The following is a 26,357-nucleotide window of genomic DNA, read 5'->3' on the forward strand; positions in this document are numbered from 1 at the left end:
ATCCACAGTAACAGACACCTCAAACTTTTATGGAAATCTGACAAATCAAAGTCTTGCGCATACACGATCTATTCTCAGGCATGTTGTTCAGCTTGCGTAACTGGAACTTTTAAACTCCCTTGACTTAATGCTCTCAGGTCTTTGAAGGAATAGTCTCTTAAATCCTTAGTTTTAAGAAGTGACTAGCCTTTCAGAAGGCTTCTTTACCTTTTTGTAGTAACAGCCTAAATTAAGGGGAGAACCCATAACTGGGGAATGCTAACTTGGGGTCTGTGAATATGGAACACAATTGAATTCATCTTAACACACCATCATCTCTTTTTTCTTGTTTATTTTGTTTTTTTTCCCTCTCCCCCAGTGGATTTCTAGTGCAGTGCTTTGCAGGTTGTATTTGATGGAGATAGTGGTAATTGAGGAGGAATCATAAAATAGAAAGGCTGAAAGAGATTTTAATATATTTACCTGGTTGATTATTTGTATGTGAGTGCTGAAGTACCTGCTTCTGCTTTTGAAGAGAAATTATATAACTTTCTCCTTTCCCTATCCCCTGATCCCTCCTGTACTTCAGCAGCTGCTGATGACGATGATTGGGATGATGACTGGGATGACCCAAAATCAACTTCACCATCTTACCTTGGTTACAAGGAGACTGAGGCATCAGAGGCTGGGGGGGTCCAGCGTGGAAATTCTCGTGCAGCTGCTATGAAGTTACCACTTAACAAGTAATGGAAAATGCAGGGGAAATGCATATATATTGAAGAGAATTGGAATTTGTCAAGATGTTTAAATTCAACATTCTTGAAACAACCAATGTAAATATTACAGTTTTGGGGCAGAAGAGAAGATGGATTTGTATTTCAGCGTACTCCATAAGCAATCAGAGGACACAGATCCCTGAAAGCTTGAAAGTACCTGACAAAGCTGTATGATTTTTGGAGGTGTCATAAAGGCAAATGACCTTTTCACAATGCCCGAACTTCAAGTCTTTAAAATGTAACTGTCTTTGACAGTTTGCTCTTAATGAAAGTCAGAGGTGGTGGATGGCTCATCCATACAGTAGAAACTGATCAGAGATGCTGCCCCAGAGTTCTTGAGCAATTTGAGTTTCTGCTGGAGAAAAGTTCTGTTCTACTGAGTGCATCATCCAGGTTGATTCTTGAGCCATAGGAAGTTTGATTTTATAGATAAAAATCTTACAGTAGCATCAAGCTTTGTCAGGGTTATACTAGCATTATCTCATGTTGTAGCTTAATGTTTGTTTACTCTAAAACTGCTGTTACTCTGAGAGCTAGTGTGTGGTAATCTCTAAGTGGACAAAAGCAGAGTGGAAAAGGATTGTAGAATAATGGTTCCTTGGGCATGTGACTAAAATCAACTGTGTCTGCATGACTAGTTAGTTTTGTTCATCAGTGGATTTTTATGTCCAGTGTTGCATGAGTACCTCTGCATCGTTTACCTGTTGTAAACTCACAAAAATATCTGATCTAAGAGATTTTTTTGTCTGTGAAGTAAGTTCTACTTCACTGCTCATGTTTCTGCAAGCAGGTTGGCAATACTTCAAGGGCTAATTATCTTCCTAATTAGAAAGAGGACCACCGTGTGCTTTTTATAAGTCCTTTTGTAAGACTTTAAGAACATTACAGTGATTTTTTTGCTTTCTTTTAATTGATGGATAAATTATTTAAGATAACTCATGTTTGGAAGCACTTGATAGATCTTCTGTTTATCATTCTTTCAGATGATTGAATTCTCATAATTTGAAATTTCAGGTGCATGAGCCATCTGTGTGTTGTTTCCGGAGAGGGTGGGGCTGCAGAGGAGTGACAGATGTTACTTTGTGTCCTCCTGTTATGTTTGATATGATGGACAGCAGAGCACAAACAGCCACTTTGCTCTGGAAGAAGGGACCTATTACACACAGACACACAAAACACACTCAGAAAACCTGGGTGTCAGTACCCAAACCTTTTCTGCGTTTTTCAGTGCAAAATGCTGGTTGTTACAGTAATTCACGTAAATGGTTTTCTATACTTGAGAAATACTTAAGGGTTTTTTTCCTATAATGGCAGGTAATTCTGCATATGTCAAAGGAAGGAGAATCTGGAATAAACTTATCACTTCATTTTATTGTTAGATTTCCTGGATTTGCAAAACCTGGAATGGAACAGTATCTGTTGGCAAAGCAGCTAGCAAAACCCAAAGAGAAAATTCCCATAATTGTAAGTTGGGGATGTGTGGAATTTTTCTGTGTGGGTGGTATGGTTTGTTTTGGAGTTGGGGTTTTTTTGGGTGGGTGGGTTTTATAATCCTCCTCACCTTTCCCTGTTTTTTCAACTGAACTTTTATCCTCAAGGTTATTATATGTATTTTGGTCAGAAGAAACTGATACTGAACATATAATTAGAAATAGAAATGTCGTAATAAAAATCCTAAGTGTGATGATGATTATTATTTTCAGTACTTTTTTCCTCATGCTGTATCTGCACTTGTGATGAACATAAGCCTTTTTGGGATTGGGAAGCAGAGCAAATGCATTACACTGTCTATTGGTTATCTAGATAGTTACATGTAGGAGCTACATTTGTAGAGGTTTGCTATATTCAGTCCTGATGGTCAGGTCATTTTCTGATCTAAAAACCAAACCCTTCTGTATATATGCTGTTCTAGTGAAATGTGGTTGAAATAGCCCTAGAATTCACCACTCCTTTGTTATTTGGGAAAGACTAAAATACACAAGATAAATTCAGCTATGGTCATTCATCCTTGCTTGCAAGGATCCCCTCTGTTTCCAGAATTTCCAGACTCTCAGCCTCTCACTGAAATCAATGGAGACTCTCAAGTGAAGAGAGAAGATATTTGTCTCTTTGTTTGCAGTTGGTGCAACATGATGTATTTAAAGATAATATTTGCAATTTCTTACAGATTGGTGATTATGGCCCCATGTGGGTATATCCTACCTCTACATTTGACTGTGTGGTGGCAGATCCCAAAAAAGGTTCTAAAATGTATGGTCTCAAGAGCTACATTGAGTATCAGCTGACCTGCACTGTAAGTATATCTGAAACAGGATCTTTTGTCTCACAAGTATGTGTCATTTGTACATATAAATAATACAGTTCGTGTGACTTGGTAAGAGCATTGTAAGAGTAAGTGGTAGTTGTCATACTTTTTTACCCCAAGGATTTGCTTTGTTCTAGAATTTCAAGTTCTTCTGTATTACGGCTCTAAATCATAAATTTTATTTACATTCCATGTGGTTACCATGCTGGTCATGCTTGTTTCATGTCACTGTGTGCAGATGCCTTTCCAAGTTCAGAGTTGTGTTTCTCTTACAGAACACTAATCGGTCTGTCAACCACAGATACAAGCACTTTGACTGGTTGTATGAGCGGCTCCTGGTTAAATTTGGATTAGCCATTCCAATCCCTTCTCTTCCAGACAAGCAAGTAACAGGTAATTATTCCCAGTTTTGAATTCATGGAATGAGAAATAAGGAAATCACTTTTTAATAAGGTTCAGTTATTTCTTAGTGTTTGTTTTTCTCATTATTTTTAAAGAAGGTGTCAAAAACCCCAACCTTTTACCATTCAAAACTTATAATGAGTTGTTATGACTGACTGATAATAACAGATCAGTACTAGGAGAATCACTTCAAAACTCAGGTTCAATTATCTAGTCCAGTGATTAAAATAAAAGGTAATTAAAAGCAAAAAAAATCCCCCTAGTTACTACATGAGATAATAATTACTATTGGAGAGAATAGATAGCTGCTTATGTCCATACTTGCTGATTGGCTGGTCAAACGTTTTTGAGTGGGGTTTTTTTGAGGGTGGGGGAGGGGTTTGGTGTTTCTTTGGGTTTTTCTCTTTTGCATTTCATTATATGTATGTTATGTGGTAGGAGCTTTGAAACAAAGTTCCCAGAGGAAAGGGAGCATCCCCTGACAAACGGGTTTTTTGCTTCCAAGTGAAATGCTGCAGCTGTTTCTCCTCTTGCTTGATTTCACACTTGATTTAGAAAGCATTTTTCATTCGTATAGCATTCTGCTCTGGTTTGATGTCAGTTTGGCTTGACCAAACTGTCTGAAGCTTGTGGAAATCTTTTGTTCTGACTTCAAGAAAAGTGGGATTGGATCCTTTAAATGCACATACGTTAGTCTTTGCAATAGAATATGACAGTGCCTATGCATTTTCAGTAGTCTCTGGCTTCCTTTCTACAAGTATGTGCTAGAGTGTATGTGAAGAAAAGAATGGACACCTGTATAGGAGTAAAATGCATTACTTTAGTCCATTTCCACTTGTATGTTTTCTGGTAAGATTTTTATACAGCCTTTAGGATAAACAGCCAAAACCAAACATACGAGCACTGGCATGTTGCCAACCATGTGGCTGTGGGCATCACTCAAAATGCAGCAGCTCTGCTGCGTTTGAAGAAAGCTGAGCATTGATGAAGTTGCTGGGATAAATGCCGAGGAAACTGAAAAGTGAGGAAGTGACTTCTTCCCCTTAGCCTCGTGTTTAGAATTGACCAGCATTTTTATTTAAACATGTGCATTTTTATTTAAACATGTAAAAGGAAACCAGAAGACCTGATGGGGTCTCTAGATTTCATTGCAACTGTATCTTAAAAAACTCAAGAGTCTGGCATTGCATCTTGGCAAAATCCATTGCCTGTGAATTTCTGTCTTCTGGAATCTGTGGGAGAGAATACCTTGCCTCATGCCAAAAAATAATAATAAAAAGCATGTCTCTTTCTGAAGCATTATGAGGAAACTGGGAAAAGGATACTTATCTTTCATTGTGTTTAGGAGGCTTCTTTCTGAAGATTGTCTACAAAAGCATTTCTGTCACTTGCTCTTGACAAAACAGGACTCCAGACTGACTTTGTCAGGATGCTGGTTTTGATGATATACTGGCGATGACATGCTTAATGACCAGCATGTAACTTGCAACTGCTGCTCTTCTGTTGTTTTGCACTCCTTGGAGGAATGCTGTGGAGATTTCTGTATAGATTAAAAGTGATGCATTTACAGGAAAAATACCTATACACAAAGTTCATTTTTCATTAATTCTGTTATTTACCTGCTAGTCTTGCTGGTTTCCATATTTGAAAAAAAACCAAAAAAACCCCAAAACCCAAACCACAAAAACCCCAACCTTGTAGATCCGCTGCCATAGTAACTATACAGTAGAATTATATTGAAAGAGTACACGTGTTCAAAGCTTGTTATCTGCGCTGCTATGGAAATTAGAAGAGTTGGGTGCTGGAGGAACCTCTCTTTCCTTTCAAATCCCGTTCCCTGTATGCTTTAGAAGTCTGATGTGATGCTTTTTTTAAAATTAGAAAAGATTCTATCAAGAAGACAGTTTGTACTAAAAAGAAAAGGTTCTTAATGAATACACAGTGATGATGCATTTCTGGTTTAAGAAAAAAGGGTTACTTATTTAGTTTGTGTTAAAAATATCTCAAGTACCAAAAAAATCAGTTACAGTCTTACACGTATGTGTATGTTCTAACCAGTTTATGGGTATGAATTATTGACATTTTTTGATTTTTTTTTTTTCCCAGTTTACGTATATGGAAATATATTTAAAGAAGGCACTGCTTTTTAAATCTGTGGTTTTTATTTGACTAATTTCAAATGTTTCTGAGCAATGCAATTTCAATGTTTTGAGCAGTTTAATTTCAGTGCCTTGTTGGCTTGTACATGGCAACTTGGACTGTACTTCCTTTTTCTTCAATGTTTTTGAACCTCCTATTGACCAAGATTTTACTAGACTGTATCAGAAAAATACCTGCATTCCAAGCCAGTGCCTGACTTTTTTCTTGGGTCATCTGAATACCTAATTTTTCCATCCAGAAGTTTATTAATTTTTTTAAAAACGTGTTTGAATTGTGGGTGGGTGTTAGGTTTTTTTAATATTTCTTGGCTATCTTAAAAAGGAGGAGAACTCTTGATCAGTAATCAATATAATATAATTTAAGGTTCTTTTGATTTGTTAGCATAATGGGCCATTTATTTTACGAGTTGGACTCGATGATCCTTGTGAGACCATTCCAACTCAGGATTCTGTGATTCTTGTGAGTTCTAAGTCATTAAATTGTTAATACCTCACCAAGAGAATTACAGGTTGTTTCAATTGTTTCAATCAATAAAAAAAGAAATGAACATAAACAGATTTGAAGGTGCTAGCCTGTAAATGTAATAATTATTGTTCAATGTGTAACAGGGCGCTTTGAAGAAGAATTTATCAAAATGCGCATGGAGAGGCTGCAAGCTTGGATGACAAGAATGTGTCGCCATCCTGTCATCTCAGAAAGTGAAGTTTTCCAGCAATTTCTCAATTTCCGAGATGAGAAGGTAGGAAATGAAATAAAGTTCACACACAGACTGGGACTGAGGAATTGCTGTCTCCCAACAGCTCCCCTTCTAACCAAGAGTTCAGGTCTGTAGCTGCCCCACTGCGGGCAGTAGTGACAGGCTGGAAACTGCTGGGGTTCCTAACTCAGCTGATTGGTCAAAGAAGGCATGAAATTGCTCATGTGAAATGCTACACACTATTCCAACAGAGCTGTGCTCTTCAAAGTAGCTTTGTTGCCAGTCTCTTAAGGGATGGGTTTTGTCCTCCAGCAGAATAGGAACATATGTAAAACTCCTTTGGCTGTTGCCCTGCTCTGTCTCTGCTGGATTTACTAATCACTGTGATCCTCTGAGTGGTGCTGCTCTGCTAACAAAAACTACCTCATAGCAGATCTAGGTTGTGTCTGATCCTGTATTATATTTAAAAACAACCCTCTGCCCCCATCCCCATCCCTCAAAACCACAGTTTTTTACTGAAATGGGTTGCAATCTTGCCTGATATAACCAGCCATTTTTTATTCCCCTCATACACACTTTATTATGCTTTTTTAAAAGATATTTTAGTATCTTAAGTAAATGATAAATAAAGTCAGAAAACCTTCAGTAAATAATGGTTTCTTCATGATTGAGCTCCAGCTCTGTTACTAATGAGGAAATAAAAACTCTGCTGCTTTCTCCTCAATATAATCATACTTCTAAATACACAAAGACTTAGCAGAAAAAGTAAATTATCCAGTCTGGTCTTAAAAATCTCCAAGGTTAAAGTCCCCTGTGACTAAGGTCACAGCTGACCAGTTTTGAGTCAGAGGTTGGACTACAAACCTCCTGAGGTACTTCTAACCAGAATTATTCTGTGACCCTGTAAGTAGAGGCTTAATAACATAGTAAGTAGTAGTCACGGTGCAATGCTGGTTTGATGGCTAGTGGGGAGTTGTATAATTCTGCCAGCTAGTCAGTTGTTCTTAGTTTCTAATTTATAGACATATAAACAGAACAGATGTTGCAATACAAAGGGAATTTTTAACCACTAAGAACTTAGTATAATAATTGCATAATAGTTTCATGATTTTCTTGAGCAGCTTCTGATATCAGACTTATCCCATGTGCAGAGACAGCTGAATATCATTGCTCTTACACTGTATTTCAGTAATACATAAAAAAGGTCTGTTGACCCAGAATTTAGATAACAAAGTACACAAAGGAGGAGGGGGAGAACTTTGGGAAACTGCAAAAAGCCTTGGCGCCTCTGAAGCTTTCATTTCTTAATGAAAGGTTTTAATTCAGGGGTGGTCTGTTGGTTAACAGTTCTCCTAAACATTTCATTCACTCCTTAAGTACATTCCCTTAAAGAAGGATGAGTGGTGGTCAAACTTTGTCTCTCTGTCTTTTCTTTTTTTTCTTAAGGAGTGGAAAACTGGAAAGCGGAAGGCAGAAAAAGATGAAACTGTAGGAGTCATGATCTTTTCTACAATGGAACCAGAAGCTCCTGACTTGGACATGGTAGAAATGTAAGGTGATTTCATTTTGTATGGGCATTATGCATCTGGGTATACAACAGATGCTGAGATAATCCAAAACTCAAATACTAAGTGTGCACATATATTTATAGATTTGAAGAGGTATTCATCAAGATAGAGCTGAAAAATTGTTTAAATAATGAGATTTTCATATCAACCTCTCCAAAACTTGGTGGAACTCTATGTGATGTCTTTTTTTACCTCAGTGGCTGAATACTGATCCTAAAACAATTTATGCAAAACTAGTTGATGGGATAAAGTACTGTCAGATCCTACGGAATTACATTTTATATTGCTGTGGAAGTGTATTTTGATCTTTAATCTTTCAACAGTTCGAAAACATGCTAGACTTACGAAGTAGCTTAGGATAATTGTAGATGGACCAATAAGCAAAACAGTGTTTCTGTAAAACAGTTGTATGTAATGCACACATAGTATGATTTGAATATCTGTAATCCATGAAAAGCTATTAAAAATGGAAAGTGACTTAAATTATCAAACTTCATTCTGGAAGTGCAAATGGATATATTTATTTTATATATGTGTATATTACATATGCATGCACTTTTTAATGTATACCCTGTAGGTGATAAACCTTTGGGTTTCACGGAGTTAAAGACTGGATTTACTATGCAGCCTTTATTTCACTCTTTAGGATTAATAATTTTTCTTAGAAGACCTGTAGTATGCATGACATGCTTTTCTTGCTGTTGTAGAACACAGAAACCTGGATAAAGTTGTGTGTGTGTGTGTGGATAAACTGGATAGAAGTGTTTTTAGTAGCAAAGCAGTAGTGTATCTACACCTAGAAATATCCCAGCACAGGCTTTATGCATGTGATGCAGTGCATATTAAGTGGATAAAATAGCTGTGTGGTAGCAGTTCTGTACCAGCACAAAAACATGCACATTTTAAGTCACTAAATAATGCCTGTATCTGTCCTGGGGTGATGTTATGAAGCCGCTTTATTCCTTACCCGTCTGCGCACTGCCCAAGGACGCTGTGCCTTTGAGATGGCCCGGGGGCCGCAGGACCCACAGGGTGCGGGGCCGTTTAACGGCGGAGCCCAACGGCTCGGGGGGCTCTGGGGCTCCGGAGGGAGCGCGCCGGGAGCGCTGTGCTGATCTTTGGGTTTCTTTTGTGTTCTGGATAGCTGGAAAAAGGTTCTGTTGGTTTCTCTTGCTCTTTTTCCCTTCCCTCTCCCTTGCCTCACTGCCTCCCTTCCCTCCTTGCCAGTCTGGGGAGCCTGTGGGTGTGGCCCTGGCTGGTCCAAGCCCGGGTGTCTGTTCCCTCTCCGGGAATTTGTTGTATTTTGAGGTTTTTTTTATCTTGTTCTACCCTGTTTTCTTTGTGTATTAATAAGCAGTTAGTTTTTTTCCACTTTCACTTGCTGTGACCCACTTGTCTTATTGGTGGAGGAAAAGAGGAGGCCCTTTTCCCTTCGGAGGAGACACTCACTCCGGAGTGTTTCCTCCTGAAGTTTTGTCTCCAAAACCGAGCCAGTATCTAAAGAGGGGAATTCTGAACTTAGTGAAATGGTAGAAATTTCAAGGAATTGATTTATATCTCTGATATTTTTAAGACCTAGTTGACATTACTAGACATTTCAGTATTGTGTTTAAAGTTAGCATAATGCATCTATTAAACTGCTTTTTGTTTTTGCTTTTTCAAAATGCCACAGAGAACAGAAATGTGATGCAGTGGGTAGGTTCACCAAAGCAATGGATGATGGAGTTAAAGAGCTGCTGACAGTGGGACAAGAGCACTGGAAGAGGTGTACAGGGCGTAAGTGTCCTTCTGAACTCAGCAGCCATTTCTGTGGTTCTTTTCTCTCTTTTGTAATGTGTGTAATTCAAGGCACATCTTAAAACTAAAGAAAATCCTGAATTATCATGGGAATTGTACAGCATCCTGGCTATTTGCAGTCTGAGAGTATAAATTGTGCAAGTTTTTTGTTGGTATGTTTGATGTGGGGCTTTTTGTTGGGTTGTTTGGGTTTTTTTTCTTTATCTCATAACAGAAATATCTGGTCCCTGCCCATAGGTTTAAAAATACTTAAATAATTCCAGTAAGGCAGCTAAAGCCCTTGTTGGACCTGTTCTCATATATTGGCCATTTATTTAAATTTAAGTGACATGGGCAAAATAGACCTGTTTATTTGATGAAATCAAATAATTGCATCTTATCAACCCCTTATTTAGGATCCTTGCATGCTAGGAGGAGTGATATAAAGAAGAAATGAGTTTAAGAGAAAAAGAAAAGAAAAACCAACTTGATTCTAACTTAATCTTTAGCCCAATTCTTTTTTTTCCTATCTTGTCTCTTCCTTCCCACAGATATTTAGGGTTGCAGAACTTCACACCAAGTCCCTATGACTCTGCCTGGGCTCTAATTTCCTAGTCCACAGCAGTGTTCAGTGTTTGTGGCCACCACAAGGCAGCTATTGAAAGGAAGCAGGTACTACAGCTGAGGATCATAATAAGAAATACTTCAGGGCAGGCTGTAGTGTCTGGCAACCAAAGACCTATCACATAAATCTCCTCAAATCTCCTTGATTTTTTTTACTCTCCGTTTAACTCCCACAAAAAAACCCCAAAACATTGCCCCCAGAACTTGAAGTATATCTCCTGAGTTATGTTTCTGCCTCTTGCTAATCTAACACTACAGTTGAGTATTTGGGGCTGACCAGAGAGAATGGGAAGTGTAGCAGCTTCATCTCTCATGGAAGTGATTACATTAGACCTTAGTATCTATAGGATGTTAACTTTAAATTATTTACATTTTCCCATTTTGAATAAAAGACTTTCTTTCTACACACCACTGACCTTCCTGCTGGTCAAAAATAGTCTAACACATGACACAGTCATGTGTTACCATGTTAGTCTAACATGGTACAGATCTTGCTTCACTAGCAAGTTATACTGAGGGGAAAATGGAGAGCAGAGGAAGGAATAAGGTTCTTCAGATGAGACTAGAAAAACAGCATTGCTTTGCAGTTACAGACGCAATGATCAAACCAAGGGCTGGCTGTGACTTGTGTTTACAGTAGAAATTCTGTATATTTTGAACTGCTAAAGTTTCTGTAAGTTCTCCTAAACTTACAACACTAGTGCTTTAGATACTGAATGACTCTTCTAATACTTACAACTATTATTTACTTACCTTTGCATAGATGCAGAAATATAGTTGTGATTGTGTCAGAAATTTTAACTTTCTGTTTTCCAGACGTTCATACTGAATACAAAAAAAGAGACTGGTAAACTGGAACATGCAAAACTGAAGAATTTTAGTAGTCTCTTAGGTTTTAAGTTCCCTGTCAGCTCTAGTCTTGACTCTTAATTGAAAGTATTTTTGGCATTTCCTGAGCAATAGTTACATGCCTTCCATTCAGTGATATTTAAAATGACTGATAGTGGAAACTTCTTAAATACATGTGAAAAGAAACCAGAGATTCTTCACTAAAGTTTCCACTGGGGATTCAGTTTCAGTGTAATGACCAATAACAGAACTCTAGTACTCTAAATGGTACGTTGTGTAAGACATACCGATTATCATAAATAGTCTAACTTCTGAAGAAGAGCTTGATCAAAGATAATCAATAAAATTAGGCCGTGGGGGGGAGGGGGTTGGGTTTGGGGTTTTGCGGTGGTTTTTATATCATACAATGGGGTTCTTCTGTAAAAATCAGGTTGTGTGGGTATGCTAGAGCAGCTAGAAGCCTTGTATTTGCCTGGACAGTGTACCCTCTGAATACAAATATTTGATAACAAAACCTACATCTACTTGGGTTTTTTTCTGCTAGCATAAGCAGCATATAAAAAATTGCTTTTGCTTTTCAGATGGCTTTTTAGGCCTCTGGAGTGGTGCTGTTCAAATTGTTAATAATGAATGCACTCATAAATCACAGCTGATTGATTTAATTGTGATCGAGAAATTTATGCATACATGTTCAATAAATAGATTATTAAAAAAAATTTTATTATTCAGATACTTGCATCATTTTTATCCCTAGATAATCTTGGTTTCTAGTGCCTTTAAATATAAAATTCATGATTTGAGGAGAGTTTAGGTATTATGGGTCTGTATAATAATCTCCTCTCTTAAAATATTAATGAGACCTATTCTCCATATCACACTGCAGCACTTCCCCCTCTTCCTTCCCCCATGAGGGGGAGGGGAAAAAAACCTCACTGTATGCATAGGAGGACTGAGCTAGAAATGCAATGAGATTTCATTTTTTAAAAATAGCATTCACACAGTGTTTCCCCAACTGTTTGTACCTTTCAAGGATCCAGATTGTAAATGCTTTATCCAGTTTTGGAACATGTGTAGTAGGGGAGGGGGGTAAAGAATATGTAAATGTGTCACTAGAGAAAATGTAAAACCTAGCTGTTCTTGATATCTGCTTCTGTCAACTTTTGGAAATGCTGCAGATTTAGTCTCACTTACCCTTGTTGTTTTTTTGCTTTTGTTTCCCCTCTTTTCCTCATCCTTTTCCCACCTTCAGCACTACCGAAGGAGTACCAGAAGATAGGAAAAGCATTGCAGAGCCTGGCACTGGTCTTCAGCACAAGTGGATACCAAGGTACATCTATAGCTCATTTGTACTTCGCTTAAAAAGAGGTATTTTAATTACATCATGCTACATTTTTTTTCTGAAGATCTTAATGCTTTCCTCTTTGAGGTTTAGATGTCAAACAGGGTTCTGGAAAAAACACTGAAATCTTTCTTCTGTGTATGTTATGGGGTTTTTATGTTCTAGTCTGCAATCTTGTTTTCTCTAGCTGTATAATCTTGTGGTGGGTTAGTGGTAGTGGAAGAGTTTAGTTTGATCTCTTAATATATAATCTGGTCACTGACCTAACTGACCAAACATGCTGTAGGATTTTTGTGATATCAAAGGGAAAGGAGAGAAAATGCGGCCTTGAAAATAGCTGTCACAGAACTATTGTGTGACTTCATGATACAACAACTCCACATGAGGATGGGAAACTTACTACAATGTTTTGTAATCCGTTATGCGGGCTGGAGGGTTGGCTACTGTAGCGTTTTCTTGTCCTTCACCTTTGCTTCTCCTTCAAGAGCCCTAAAAGAGAGCCTGTCATGTTGAGTATGAAAGTTGTGGGAGGGAAAATGAGGGCATCAATTGCTCAAAGTTTTCCTAAGGTGTAGTCTTTAGACCAAATTTAAAATTCTTTGATATGTTAAGCTCTGTTGATGTTTTCCAGACAACTGGAAAATATGTCCTCATATACAGAGGGAGCCTATTGAGTCAGTTTTCTCTGGGATTCTCCTTTCAAAGGTGTTTGAGGTTTTGGTTTTTTTCTTTCTAAGCAAAATTACTGTGTTCTAAAACCTTAAATGTTATAGCATAGAAGCTTCCTGAAATCTTTCCATCTTAGAAATCTTTGTTGACCAGTGCTTACTCTGATTACTCATTTATCACTTGCTTTATAATCTTAAAACATTTTGCCCCATAAACAATGTATAAAATGCAACCTTCTGAAATGCAGATTTTCTGCTGCTGGAAGCATTGGAAATAGGCATTGTTCTCATAGTTTGTTCTCATTTGTGTCCTGTACCTCAACAGGATGACTGCTTAGTTAGAACTGAGCATAGCATACTGCCTAAAAAGTCACTCTTGGATGTGAGAATGAAGTAGGGGATTTGCATGGTTATGTATTCTTAGCATGGGCTAGAAAACTGTAAATCCTGGCTGGATAAAATCTGTAGTAAGAAGTCTTGAGAAAGGACTGAAGATTGCCTGGCCTCTAGCACATTCTTGTGTCAACGTAAAGGGAAAACAATGTCATAAAGCTAGGATACAAAATTGCAAATCAGCCTTAGAAAGGAAAGCTTTGATTTGATTTCCAGCATCTTTGAATGGTATGAAAAAATAGATCTCATGATAATTTGGGAACAAGGCAAGCATGTCTCTCTTTGCTGTTTGCCCAGTCATACCTGGTTGCACCTGTATCTTGTTGAGGAAAGTGCCCTTCCTACAGATGCCTTTGCCCTGATTCCATGTATTTTGCTCTTTTCAATAATTTGTACCCTTGTATTATTTCCAAATTAATAATACATGGGATTCTTTGCTTTTTAATTTGAGTTCCCAGGAAGAGAGAGCAAGTAAAATGCACATGTGGCTTTAAATGGCTTCATCACTGCTGCTCTCACTCTGTCCTGCCTGCTGCTCTTGTATGGATTCACTTGATCATTCCATCAGGTGCGGGTCTATGGATTAAGCAGACTCTCTGCAAGAGATGCAAGCACCTGAATTTAAACTGAGAGGGTGCAGCTTTCCTATCTCAGTATTTAAAAGAGGACACATTGCTTCCAATGAAGAAGTAGTAGCTAGGCTGAGTATGATGTATGATTTTTCTGGACTATCAGTAAAGAGGAATGGCTCATTCAGCCATGCTTAAAGACACTCAAGTTCAGTTTCTATTGGGAGCTGAATATCTTCATCCTTGTTTTTTTTGGTTTTTTGTTTTGGTTGTGTTGGTTTTTTGGATTTTTTATAATACTAGAGTTCTGGAAGTTTAAGCATATAGGCCACTGAAGATTGCAATGACTGATTTGATGAAAGAAACATTTTTAGCTACTGGTAGCTGACTTCTGACATACTGCATATACTGTTAGTTGGTTCATTTGCATAGTTAGGATGGAATGTGTCTGCTGCCCATACCACTTTAATCAGTGATGCCTGCTTGCTCTGCAAAGCAAGATGTGTGGTGATGTCTACTGCCTTCTCTTCTAATTTCTAGCCTAAAATATTTAAGATTGCACCAGACAAGATGCACTTCTTAATCTGACTCACTCCAGCTCTTTTTCTCATGCTACAGAATGAGCCTTATCAATTAGTTGCCAGCCCCAGTGTGTGTTAGGAATCTGTCTCCAGTATTTGCAGAGGCAAGGGTACCTTTAAAACTGTTAAGGACACACTGATGTTCTGATTTAAGATTTAACTTGGCTATGGGCCTATGTACTGTCCAGTTGATCCTAAGAATGCGCACTTTGCGAGCATGATCCTGATCCAAAATATGCATATTGGACAGTACCAGAACATGCCTGGAAGTATCCTGCAGCCTGGCAATGTGTTGCCTTTGCTACTGTATCATAGGATACTCTAAGGTTTACACAGCCTTAAATAGTACGGCTTCTCTTTTGCGGTACCAAATCTGGAGGAGTCTTTCTCCTATATTAAGAAAGTGTGAATGACTGGTATGCCATTCAACCTAGTAAGATCTCCTAATCCTACATCACCCCTCAGGAATCCTGTTAGGCAGTTCCATGCAAGTTTCACTATCCTAGCAGCTAGCAACAGGCAAATCCTGTTTTACAAGCTGCTTGTGTGCTGAACGTATTGGTTTGAGGCGTACTTATCAAGAAAAGTTTTGCTGCAAGTATTTGCTGCTAGTACATCAAACTTTGTAACTTTTCTTACTGAAACTTTTCTTATATTGAAACATACTTTGAAAGAGAAGAAAACAAAAGCACTTCTTGACAAAAAAAAAATTCTTCTGCCCCAATCATGCCTTGGAGTATTAGCTCTCAATATGTGTGGTGTATTCCTTCCGAAATGATTATCACTGGCATTTACCAAACATTTGAACTGCTAAGAGAGGCTCTATTAAACATCTCCAAAAGTCTCCTCATAGTTTTACATCTTCCTTCATCTCCTTATGACAGTATGTAGCCTGTAAACCAATGAAAATACCTGTTTCTCCTCGTGGTTGGGCTGAAATATCTGTAGGATATTACTGGCCATTTTAACTTCTCTTTTTATAACTACCTTCAGTCAATGCTTTTAGGCTCCCTCTGTTTCTTCTGGGGATATATGTGTTGAACACTAACATAATTTTGTTAAAATTTTAGCAACGTTTGGTGCTTTCTGCTTTTCCATTGATTAAAGAACCCCTGACATCCTAGTGTGTCCTTGCACTGGGACCCAATTCACCTCTCACAGACTGATTTAAGAAGGCAGTTCCCAGCTTTGCATTGGTTCAGAAGCTGAGAATGCTCAGAATGAAAGATGATTGGTGTTGGAAATGTTTGTCTAGATCCTTTGAAGCTCTGACCTAAGGAAGTTCCTTGAATGAGCTCTGCTCAGAAGGGAACAATTTTGTCATTCAACTTAAATATACATACTCTTCCTCTTTGTTCAGATAGGGAAAGTTACTGTCTTTTATGGCGTTACAAAATGAACAGCAACATCTAGACCAACCTGGCTTCTGACTCTGAAGCCACGCCATGTTTTATCCCAAAATCTATGAGTCAGTTGCCTAAGCAGCAGTTACTTCAAGGTTCCTTCTGAACAAACAAAGGAATTCTGAAATACTGAAAATACTTAAGCCTCCCTGAAATAATAAAATTGATCACCCTTCAATTTTTTAAATTGTTTTACAAAAAGGTGGCGATGTCTCATGAATTGTGTACCTCTTGCGTCTCACAATGGGAATTTGTGTTGATTTTTGTTTTTATTTATCCTAATAGGCCCAAATAGGAGAAAAAATAATAGTTTGTTTAGCAGTGTTTGTGTTGCTGGACTTTTTAGTTCTTAGGATATGTCACTTTGCCTCACAGCCTTTTGACTTTATGAAACCAGTCAAATGGAAAATAGGAATCTGTTGATAGAACTGAACCAACATTCAGTCATTACCTTGTTTCCTTTAGGACATGCTAAAATGAAGGAATCCTATGTAATCTCTAACGTAGATTAGACCATATGTTGTAGTAAACCAAGATACTTTAATGTTCAGATTAATCATTAATTAAATCGATGGTAATTTTCAATTAAGTCACTGATTAATATCTATAGAATAAAATCAAAAAGTTCATAAAAGACTAACCACTGCCTAATATCAAGACATGTCTGAAAGCATAAGAAAAATATTTTTTTTCTTAAACTAAAGTTTGATACCTGCAAACAATACCTTCGCCTTTCTACTCTCTACCTCAATATGCTTTCTGTACTGTTGACTACATGCTTTGGACAAGCTAACATGGATGGGAAGGTGAAGTGGCATGAAACATACAAGAATGTAAGGCTTGTTTCCATCTTTGTCCCACGTAGCCTGTCCTGTTAGTAATACAGTGTTATGAGTGCTTGTGGTGTTGTCTAGCTTAGGATTTATGATGATGTCTGTATTGTTAAGTAGATTGTAGGGTCCTTTGATCTGTTTCATATCAGGATGAAAGTTAGAAACTCACTCTGAAAACCAGTGATTTTTACAGAGCTTGAAAATATTATCTAAGAGTTCCCTAAAGGATCAGAAGTCTTGTTGTCAAGGGAAAACTTACTTGAGCCTCCTTTTGCTTCTCTGAGCTTTGAACAGTTATGGTCCAGGACTGTTGGAGAGCTCAGGGCTAGTAACACATCAGCTTTGTCAGTATCTTTTGTCATCCTCCTCATTCTTCCTTCCTTTCGATCCTGGTAGACTTCCTGTTGCCCCATATGGGGGAATTATCTGTGTATTTAAACTGCATAATGTTATGAAATGTGGAAGCAAATAGTGCTAGTACTGTAGAAGAACGTTTATTTTCTACAAGGTCTTCAGTTTTCCTCCTTTAATGGTTTTTTTAAATTCTTTATTTCTCCTGGCTATAAAAGTATGGGTAGATATTTATTATTGTAAATAGGTTATTTTATAAATTTGCCTTGAATTAAGGCAAGTTTCTTGTTGCAATTGACTTATTTTAATTTGAACACTGATGTTTACTTTTAGGAGAATCTGATCTAAATGGAGCAATTACAGAAGCTGGGAAAACTTATGAAGAAATTGCCAGTCTTGTAGCAGATCAGGTAGGAGTATTACAAATGCAGTGGCATAGTGTGTACAAACATATCACCTGTTTGGATTACTTCTGACTTTTCTTTTTTCCTCTTGTATTCAAACACAACTGCTAGTGCTGTAGAGCAGTTAAATAAAATTGCTATTAACACTTTTAAATACACTTTCATTTCCTTTTCTACTCTATGTCAGCTCAGGGGGAATGTGTTGAGAGGGTATTTCTGTGGGTCAGAAAGCCCATACTCTGTTTTCTAAAATACTAAAATGATCATTTCCTCTTTTAGTGTGTTTATTTTCTGGTGTCTGTGAACTGTCTTCATTACTGACACAAAAGAATGATATTTAATTAAGGATAGAGTTTTTGCCTTCCCTCTGCATTCCCCAAATGTCTACAGGATCCAGATTTTGCTGTTGCTCCATATGGGGGAATACCCGTGTATTGAACCTGTTCCATTGCCTTGACATGCAGACATAAATCGATGTTTAGCGTGTTAAGCCTAAAGTCTCCAAAATGCAGATCCTCTTTATCTCAAGGGTTAGTCTGAAAGTTCTTCAAACACCTTTCCAAACTGACAACTAAGAAGATGCTCCTGTGCATGTACATATTTGTATATGTAAACAGGTTGTACTGGTAAGTCTTCCTGGGTGAAAACTCAAGGCAGTTAAACCTCTCACTTGGTGAGCTAGTGTTGAGTGAAACAAAGAACAGAAGCATCTGCTCAATGACGCTCAGTGCCTTGCTCTAAAAAGCTTATATTTAAAAAAAAAACCCTTTCAAGACTTGCATAAACAATTAATATTTTGGTTCGGATTTTTTCTATTGATTCCTTCCCTTTTCTCCCCTTCGCCCTTTCTTGGCAACATAATTTCTTTTCTGTGATGTAAATATGCCACAGATACTTCTACTAATGCTTATGCTTTGTTTATTAGCCAAAGAAAGATCTTCACTTTTTGATGGAAACAAATCATGAATATAAGGGATTTCTTGGTTGCTTCCCTGACATCATAGCAGCTCATAAGGTATGTGAAGAGCCTTTCCTTTTAAGGGCTGGGCAGTAGAGACAGCAGCAAAAGTGGTGGTATGGTACCCTGCCTTTGTGCAGCAGCCTGGCCCTTGCTGCTGAAACACTGAAAGTTTCTGTGAAACTGGTGTGTTGATTTTTAAAATAAGAAGTACTTAGAGGGGAGGGGAAGGGAAAGGAGGGGAGGGAAAGGGAAGGAAGCTAGGATTTCTCTCGAGATTTGAGAATATCATGACTTTCTGCTATAGTAGAGCAGAAGAAGGTTCATGATTTTCTTCAGATTGACCCATGTCCCAGTGGGGTGAATAGCAGTAGTGTAAATTTGTAATATTTGAGCCTTACATGGTAGTTCATAATAAAACCATATAAGTATTGAAGGAAAACTTGTGTACACTTATATGACTGGTTTGCTGTTATGTGATACATAATCATGTACTGCCTAGAAGTTTCTTTATTATCAAAAACCAGAGACTAGATCTAAGCTCTAACATTTCTGGGGGGAAGAAAAAACAAACAAAACACCAGCAACAAAACCCCACCACTTTGTTCTCTGTAATACAAAAGTCATGGTGTATAGTTTTGGATATTCTGCCCTTTTTTTTTTTGGTCATAGAGTTTTCCTTATGTTCATGTGTCTGCTGCAATGTATTTCAGGAAACGAAATATTGTGAAGTAAATTAAAAAATAAAATTAAAAATATTGTGAAGTAATTAGAACAAGTGCACCAATATGTGGGTTTGGGGTTTTTTTGATCACTTGAAGTGTTAAGTGTATAGAACAAGAACATAAGAACATACTTCTGAGAGCAATGAAGATAAAAGCATATCAGATTTATGTATTCTTTCTTCAGGACATTTACAGTCCCTCATCCCACAGAATCATTGGGGGAAAATACCATAAAAGGAGGAGAAATGTTTTTAAAACTTGAAACATAAGCCTACTGCCAAGAGACATGTAAATAGATTCTCTTGAATGTTGTTTGGCACAAACACCTTGTGCAGGGGACGCGTATCTTTTTATGCTTGTTATTTATGTGACACAAGGATTTTTCTGAATCAATGGCTATACACTGCAACGAGTTGTAGTCTCTTGAAAAATAGTTTTAGGTCGCCTCATCTTGTAAAATGTGCAAATAAGGTTCTACAGGCATCTGATAGTTTGAGGCTTTTGGATGCTGGTCATGTTGATTTATGTTGGTCAGCTGTAATTTGAAACTTGGTCCTTTTGTCCTTTTTGTATATATCCTTGTGTATTACAGCCTGTACCAAACTCAGTTTGCTGATGACTCTGATCATGCCTGTGTTTGAAGTCACTTTTTCAAGGACCCTTGAAAGCAGTAAAGTGAAATAACAAACTTTGGATGAAAATGTGAGAAGGCAGAATCAATCATTTTGTGTATATATGTGTATTGAATGCAAACTCAAAATGTAGCTAGTGGCATTTCAGATTACCATGAAGACTTCTAAGTTGACTACTCTTTTAATCTTTCTGCATTTGGTTTCTACAGGGAGCAATAGAAAGAGTGAAGGAAAGTGACAAGTTAGTTGCAACCAGTAAAATAACGCCACAAGACAAACAGAACATGGTGAAACGTGTCAGTACTATGGCTTATGCACTACAAGGTAAACCAAATTTTGAGTTAAATGGCAATGTTGTAGACCTCGGAAGGACTTCTGTTAAGTAGCATAATTTGAAAGAAAATCTTTTACTACCAGGAATAAAACCTGGTCATGGGTTGTTTATGGGGGCTTTTTTGGTGACCTGCTTAGATTTTTCTAAATTGCAGTTATTTTGCCTTCCCCTTTTTCTTTTTAATCTCACATCACTATTGCGAAAGACACATGTTTTGAAAATGCAGTTTAAAAACCCCAAAACAACTATCCCAGGCTGATTCTTTTATTTGGAAGTGATAATGTCTCGAATTGAAAGTATGGACCCTGGTGCAAGAAGAAAGTCATCATGAGCCAAAGTGTTCTTCTGGCTTTCGGTTTAGTCAGACATAATCCATCTCCGATCTGAGATGCTTGTTCTTTTGGATAAGATCTTTATTTCCTGGATGTTCTTTGAATGAACTTTTTCCTCTTTAGATTAGAGGTGTTGTAAATATAAGGTGCAGCACACCACACTAGAAAAACTGGGGAATGAGGAGTCAGGGCTCAGTCCTGCAGGATATCAAGTCATTAAGTGCATCCTGTTACTGACTTCAATGAGATTACTCATTGCTGAGGGGGTTGCATCTTTTTTGGATGATTTAAAGTGAAGAGTACTCGATATATTATGTGATGAAGTCAGAGCAGCACACAAACTTGATTTTAAAAACAACCAAGAACACTCCCCACCTCCTTCTTCTTAATCACAGCGACGCAAGAGGATTGTGCTGTATGTGTGTTAATTGTGGAAGAGACCTCTAGGATGACTTTTACAATGTAGAATATTTCTTCTCCCTCCATTGATACCTCAAAATATATTTACCTTCTTCTTTCAGCCATAAGCTGTGATCTGACAAGAGATGTAGAAAGTGGTGTAAGATGTTACAGATTCAGTAATGCTGTTTCTCGGGTGTCTATTGAAACAGTCTCAGTCAAGAATGGGTCAGACACTACTGGTTGTATCTTTTTTTTGTTCTTTTTTTTTTGAGCTAATTATTTACAGCTGTTGCTTACAACTTGATATCCGTACCCTTGGAAATCTGAATGTCCTAGCCAAAATTCTGTTGGAAAATCTTCAGGAAGGAACAGTTACCTCAGTAGAAGAAAATCCTGCTTGTATTTTTTATCAAATCCTTGTGCACCTGAGTATTGTAATACAAGAACCTGGCTTTGTCCAGGAAGTGTCTGGATTGGTGTGTAATTGATGCCCTACCAATTTGACAAACAGTTCCATTATAACCTGAGTGCTGCAGTCAGAACAGGTTGTGGAAGCATGAGAACAGTAACTGTGATAGTAGGGCTGGACACTGAGCTTGCTGCAGAGTAACTAACTTGAACTGAGTGAAACTGTTCCTAATTATAAATGCTTCTGTTAAATAATTTGTCTCCTGGATCTGATTGCAGCTGAGATGAATCACTTCCACAGTAACCGGATCTATGACTACAACAGCGTCATTCGTCTCTATCTGGAGCAGCAGGCACAGTTCTATGAAACGGTAAGGGACAGGGCTTCAGCACTGTTTGCTTGGCACATATTGTGCTGCTACTTTTATAGGAAATACTCACAGGACTTAATCCATGCTCCAACAGAGCAGATATTTGAAGAGTTGTACAAAAAATTGTAAAAGGAATTGTAAAAAAACCTGAAAACTGAAAGAATGAGTTAAAATAATATCCTTCTGGTTGCAGCATCACCAGTTTCCTTGTACCAATCCTCTCTCCCCCAGTACATGTTCACATGGGGGGTCATGGCTTCCGTGGGAACTGTGGGGAGTGCACAGGAGCTCTGTTCTGATGTTTCAGCCTTGCTTCAGGAGGGAGGTGGGCTTCCTGGAAAATCTGGCTTTGTTCCTGTAGCTCTCTGGTGTAGTGCAGTGCTGGATAAACAAATAGGCAGAATAACAGCCCTGCCTACAGTGCTTTCTCCAACACAACTGGAGCAGTGAAAGTACCAAATTAACAAGGCAGAATGTGTATATATGAGAAGTCTTCAGAATGGAATGTTTTGAGAGTCCTGCGTACACAAACCCTGCAGTAATGCCTGCAGTTTTTTGTCATGAGGGAACACCTAATTTCTTAGCCTGCAATAATTTCTGCACAGTGTAAAGTGACTACATATTCTTCTGTTTCTTTGTTTCAGATTGCACAGAAGCTGAGGCAGGCACTCAGCCGCTTTCCTGTGATGTAGAGAATAAGGAGTATTCAACAATAAAGAACAACTCCAAAGTGCTTTTTTGATGTGGGGGCAATGCTAATAAAAACTTGTTAGCCTTTGCCAAAAAAAAAAAAAAAAAAAAAAAAAATCCCCAAAACCCCCAAACCAACAAGAATCAGTTGTAAAAAAAAGTATTATTTAAAATTTTACTTTATCAGCCTAAATCATACAATAAGACTCTCCTATCTTGAAAGCTCTCCCATTTGTATCTTTATTTAAATAAAAACAGCTAGTTAATGCTGTCAGTTATAAGGATCAAAATTATCAAACTGATATGTTGCCATGGACTTCATGAAGACTTGTCTATCAGATGTTCTTCCAAAAACTCTGGATCAACATCAGAGTTACAGATTTGTAGCTTTTTTTTTAAGTGGGACAGCAGACAAACTTGAAAATGACTTAATACTCATTATATTCAATTGAGCTCTCCAGCGATTCAGTAACCAGGAGGAATTATATTCGTGTATGTTTCTGGCACATGTTCATGATAATCTCCTGAATGAATGCTTTGTTCTTAAGTTTTGCCTCCCATATGCAGCCATGGCATCCTGCTCCCAGTATGACTTCTGGTAAATATAAATCATTCTTCCCTCTCTTCTTTTTCCTTCTAACTACATCTTGTTCTTGTGGTGCACCACCTCAGACCTTATGTCAGGCTCGCTTTTTCACTATGCACTGTGTAAGAAGACAAAGTACAAACAAGGAACGAGCCATTCAGGAAAGTGTGAAAAGCAGTTTTCCATACCAGCACTTTGACACCCCCAATGTTATGCCATAAGGCACTGGTGTTTCTCAGTGCTGCAGAGGGCTAGCTTCCCCTCTGACAGTTTGCAGTGTTTCAGCAGAGGGGACACTGCCATATCTAACCCCAACTACTAAAAGTCCCAAATTCCAGCTAAGCTCAGGTCTTCGTATAGTAGTATGGTGTGCTATTGGTTCGGGTTAACTTTTTGTTGCCTTTTAACACAAACCAAAAGGTGACAAAAGTACTGAATAACATCATTAATTATCACACAAACTCTGTTCTTTGATCATCATCTTTTATCAAGTGACTCAGTATCCTCTTCCATACTACTGAATACCATTTGAGGCCTTGGCTTTTCACAGAATCAAACCAAAAAAAGCCACCACCAACTGTGTTCACAATGGGCATCAACTACAGTAATTCACTTCTTGCCACAGGCAAGCAGGAAAGCCAAAATGCAGGTTTTGCTAAAATGTGCCTAGAAAATAAATATTTTAGTTAAAAAAAAAACCAACTAAAAAAGGCATTTTACCAATAAGCCATTCTAAGTGACGGGTACAGTCTGCCAGTTCAATAGTTGCCTTACTCTGTTTTGCATTGGTTTTACTTTTCTGTGCTAGAAGGAAAATCTGGGTCTGCCTGAATAACCAAACCAAACAAGACTAAGCCTAAGTCTAGATGCTTCTCAGTGTCATGAGTTTTGTTCACCTTTTATAAACCTTGTCTTTTTCTCCTTCCAATTTTAGTTGTTTGCTTCCAAAATTCCATAGCGCAGTGTTGTTTGATACAGCCATTTAAATATGTACAAATTGTAAAGAATGTGTATAAATGTTTTACACCAAATGTAAGATCTGCTTGCATGTAGAAGCAGCTTATATAATAAATTGTTACAATGTGTACAGTAAATTCTGAAATCACTTTTTCAAGCCAGCATTTTTTTAGCATTTGTATATTCACTTTTTGGTAATGAAATCTCTTTGTAACGGACTCTTCATTTGGGAGGGGGAAGGGGGTTCTTTTTACCAATCTTTAAATAGCTCCATATGCACTAAAGTTGAAAGTTCTTTATCTTGAATAGACTGTTTTGGAATCTTAAGTGTAAGCTCTGCATTCCCAGTGCAGGGAAGCTATGACAGTAGCAACTGTGTCAGATGCAACATTTTGGCAAAAAAGAAAAAAAGAAAAACTGTTTAAAGACGTCTAGTAAAATGAAGTTAAATTGATAATAAATATTTATGTATATCCACCAGACTATTTTATCTTTTTCTTTGAAATCATCGTGTTGGTTTTTAATAGGGTGAATGCAGTATGAGGCAAATCCTCCCTGTAGCTTTTCACCAGCTAACACACGGGCCAGCTGAGGAATGAGAAAGCCTCCATGTGTCTTCCATAAAGCAGGCATCCCAACTGGATGGTATAATAGTACCAGTGACTGCAAACCAGCAAAGGCTACGCATATGTTGTAAGCTTTCTTTATTCAGGTCAGTCCAGCTCGTGGTTGATGGAACCCTCCTGACTGCAAATAAGTAGTAGAGCACAGTGCTACTGTGTATTCCTGGCTGTGTGTCAGCATGGTGTTGACCCAGAATAGAAACTGGATGGTCTTTGATATTTGTTTTTTTAAATTAGACATGAATAGTGGCGTAGTTTAATTGCATGAGTCGGGGGCAACAGAAAACGTGCATACTGAAGATGTAGTCATAAAACAGAAAGAGCAAGTTAATGTAAGACTTGAGCAGTGCTCTCCTGTGTTTTGTTTGTCACAGCTGAATAATTAGTGTCTGCAGCATCAAAAAGCCTTACTACTGTTTCCTGGCTTATGTTTTCCTTCCAGGGTGAGCCAAACACTGGCACTAGCCCAGTGACTTCATAAAAGACACCAACAGTCCACACTGTTTGGTTTAACTTTATACTTTAATTGCTCATTCAGTTACTGTAACTACGTCCATTTTTTTAAAAATAAAAATGTAGCTGTACAGAGAGGAATGCTACCTGCATGTCTTGCAATTAATCCAACATGGGATTAGACTGCAGCAGCAGACTTTGTTACATGGTATGGTTTTGGAGGTGTACTGTCAACTGCAATTAAGAGTTCTTCAATGAGTCAGAACTTTACATGAGTACAGAAATTTTTGTACTACTGAGTAATTCCTGTTTGCTGTGTCAAGATAATTGAGAAAGTACTACATAACATACACTTCATTCTGTAAATCCTAATTAATACATCAATTTTACTGCTACCAAAAATAGTCTAGTTCAGACTCTTAGAAGGAATTCAGACTAACAGCCTTGTAAAGAAAACTCTCACAAAGAAAGAGGTGCATCTCTTGTGCTGTGGCTTAGTTTGACATACACCAGACACTCAGCCACTCTGGATTGGCCAAAATTACTCCCTCCACCGCCTCAGGGCGTGCAGTCCAGCAGCAAGAAAAGTATTTGCTAGGCAAGTGTCCTGCTACTGCTGCTTCTGCCTTTCTCATGGCTTTCCACTAAGACATAAGCATGCACCAGGCAGAAGCCAGTTAGTTGGGAAGGAGTGGGGGGGTCTTTGGGCAGTTGTTTTTTCCATGTACTTTCCTATAACTCTTCTGATAAAATTAATGCTAATACCTGGGGTATTGTTAGCATATTAATTACTTGAGCAGAAACAAACCCTTTTTCCTGTCTAAACAACCCCTAACAAAAACAACCTTACAGAATTAGAAATATATTGACTGGCTGGTGACCAGTCCACGCATTCTGTCACGTGGCAATATCAGTTACACCCAGACTGTTTTAAAGAACATCTGAGTCACAAACTTGGATTAGCTGTTTTCTCCCTCTTTTTTTTCTCCCATGGCTCTTTGTACATGAGTTGTGACTCTGAGATCTTTGAAGTATCTTTGGGATACTGAATTTAAACTGGCTTAATTTCCTTGTCCTATAAAGAATGTGTTTGCCTATTTTCCATCTTCTGGGCCTTTTAAATCTTTCCTAATTGGCCAGATTTTTTAAAACTGTCCTAAATTTTTTGCATTCCTTCAGATTCCAGCTACTATACTTACTGCCTTCCTG

The 26,357-nt window shown here is 37.9% G+C and overlaps 1 protein-coding gene across 1 annotated transcript in view; it reads left to right on the plus strand.

Moving 5' to 3' along the window:
• SNX9 (sorting nexin 9) overlaps positions 1 to 24,549 on the plus strand; it is a 42,237-nt gene extending 17,688 nt beyond the window's left edge. The window contains exons 5-17 of the mRNA XM_008637896.2: positions 569 to 722; positions 2,135 to 2,219; positions 2,923 to 3,048; positions 3,336 to 3,453; positions 6,231 to 6,361; positions 7,766 to 7,869; positions 9,560 to 9,663; positions 12,386 to 12,463; positions 17,607 to 17,683; positions 18,603 to 18,692; positions 20,202 to 20,316; positions 21,748 to 21,839; positions 22,484 to 24,549. Of these exons, the coding sequence (XP_008636118.1) occupies positions 569 to 722; positions 2,135 to 2,219; positions 2,923 to 3,048; positions 3,336 to 3,453; positions 6,231 to 6,361; positions 7,766 to 7,869; positions 9,560 to 9,663; positions 12,386 to 12,463; positions 17,607 to 17,683; positions 18,603 to 18,692; positions 20,202 to 20,316; positions 21,748 to 21,839; positions 22,484 to 22,531 (1,322 nt within the window). The 3' untranslated portion in view covers positions 22,532 to 24,549. The remainder of the gene's footprint in view (positions 1 to 568; positions 723 to 2,134; positions 2,220 to 2,922; positions 3,049 to 3,335; positions 3,454 to 6,230; positions 6,362 to 7,765; positions 7,870 to 9,559; positions 9,664 to 12,385; positions 12,464 to 17,606; positions 17,684 to 18,602; positions 18,693 to 20,201; positions 20,317 to 21,747; positions 21,840 to 22,483) is intronic.
• Positions 24,550 to 26,357: the final 1,808 nt, after the last annotated feature.

Source organism: Corvus brachyrhynchos, unplaced genomic scaffold, assembly GCF_000691975.1.
Source record: "Corvus brachyrhynchos isolate BGI_N302 unplaced genomic scaffold, ASM69197v1 scaffold14, whole genome shotgun sequence".
Classification (NCBI taxonomy): Eukaryota; Metazoa; Chordata; class Aves; order Passeriformes; family Corvidae; genus Corvus; species Corvus brachyrhynchos.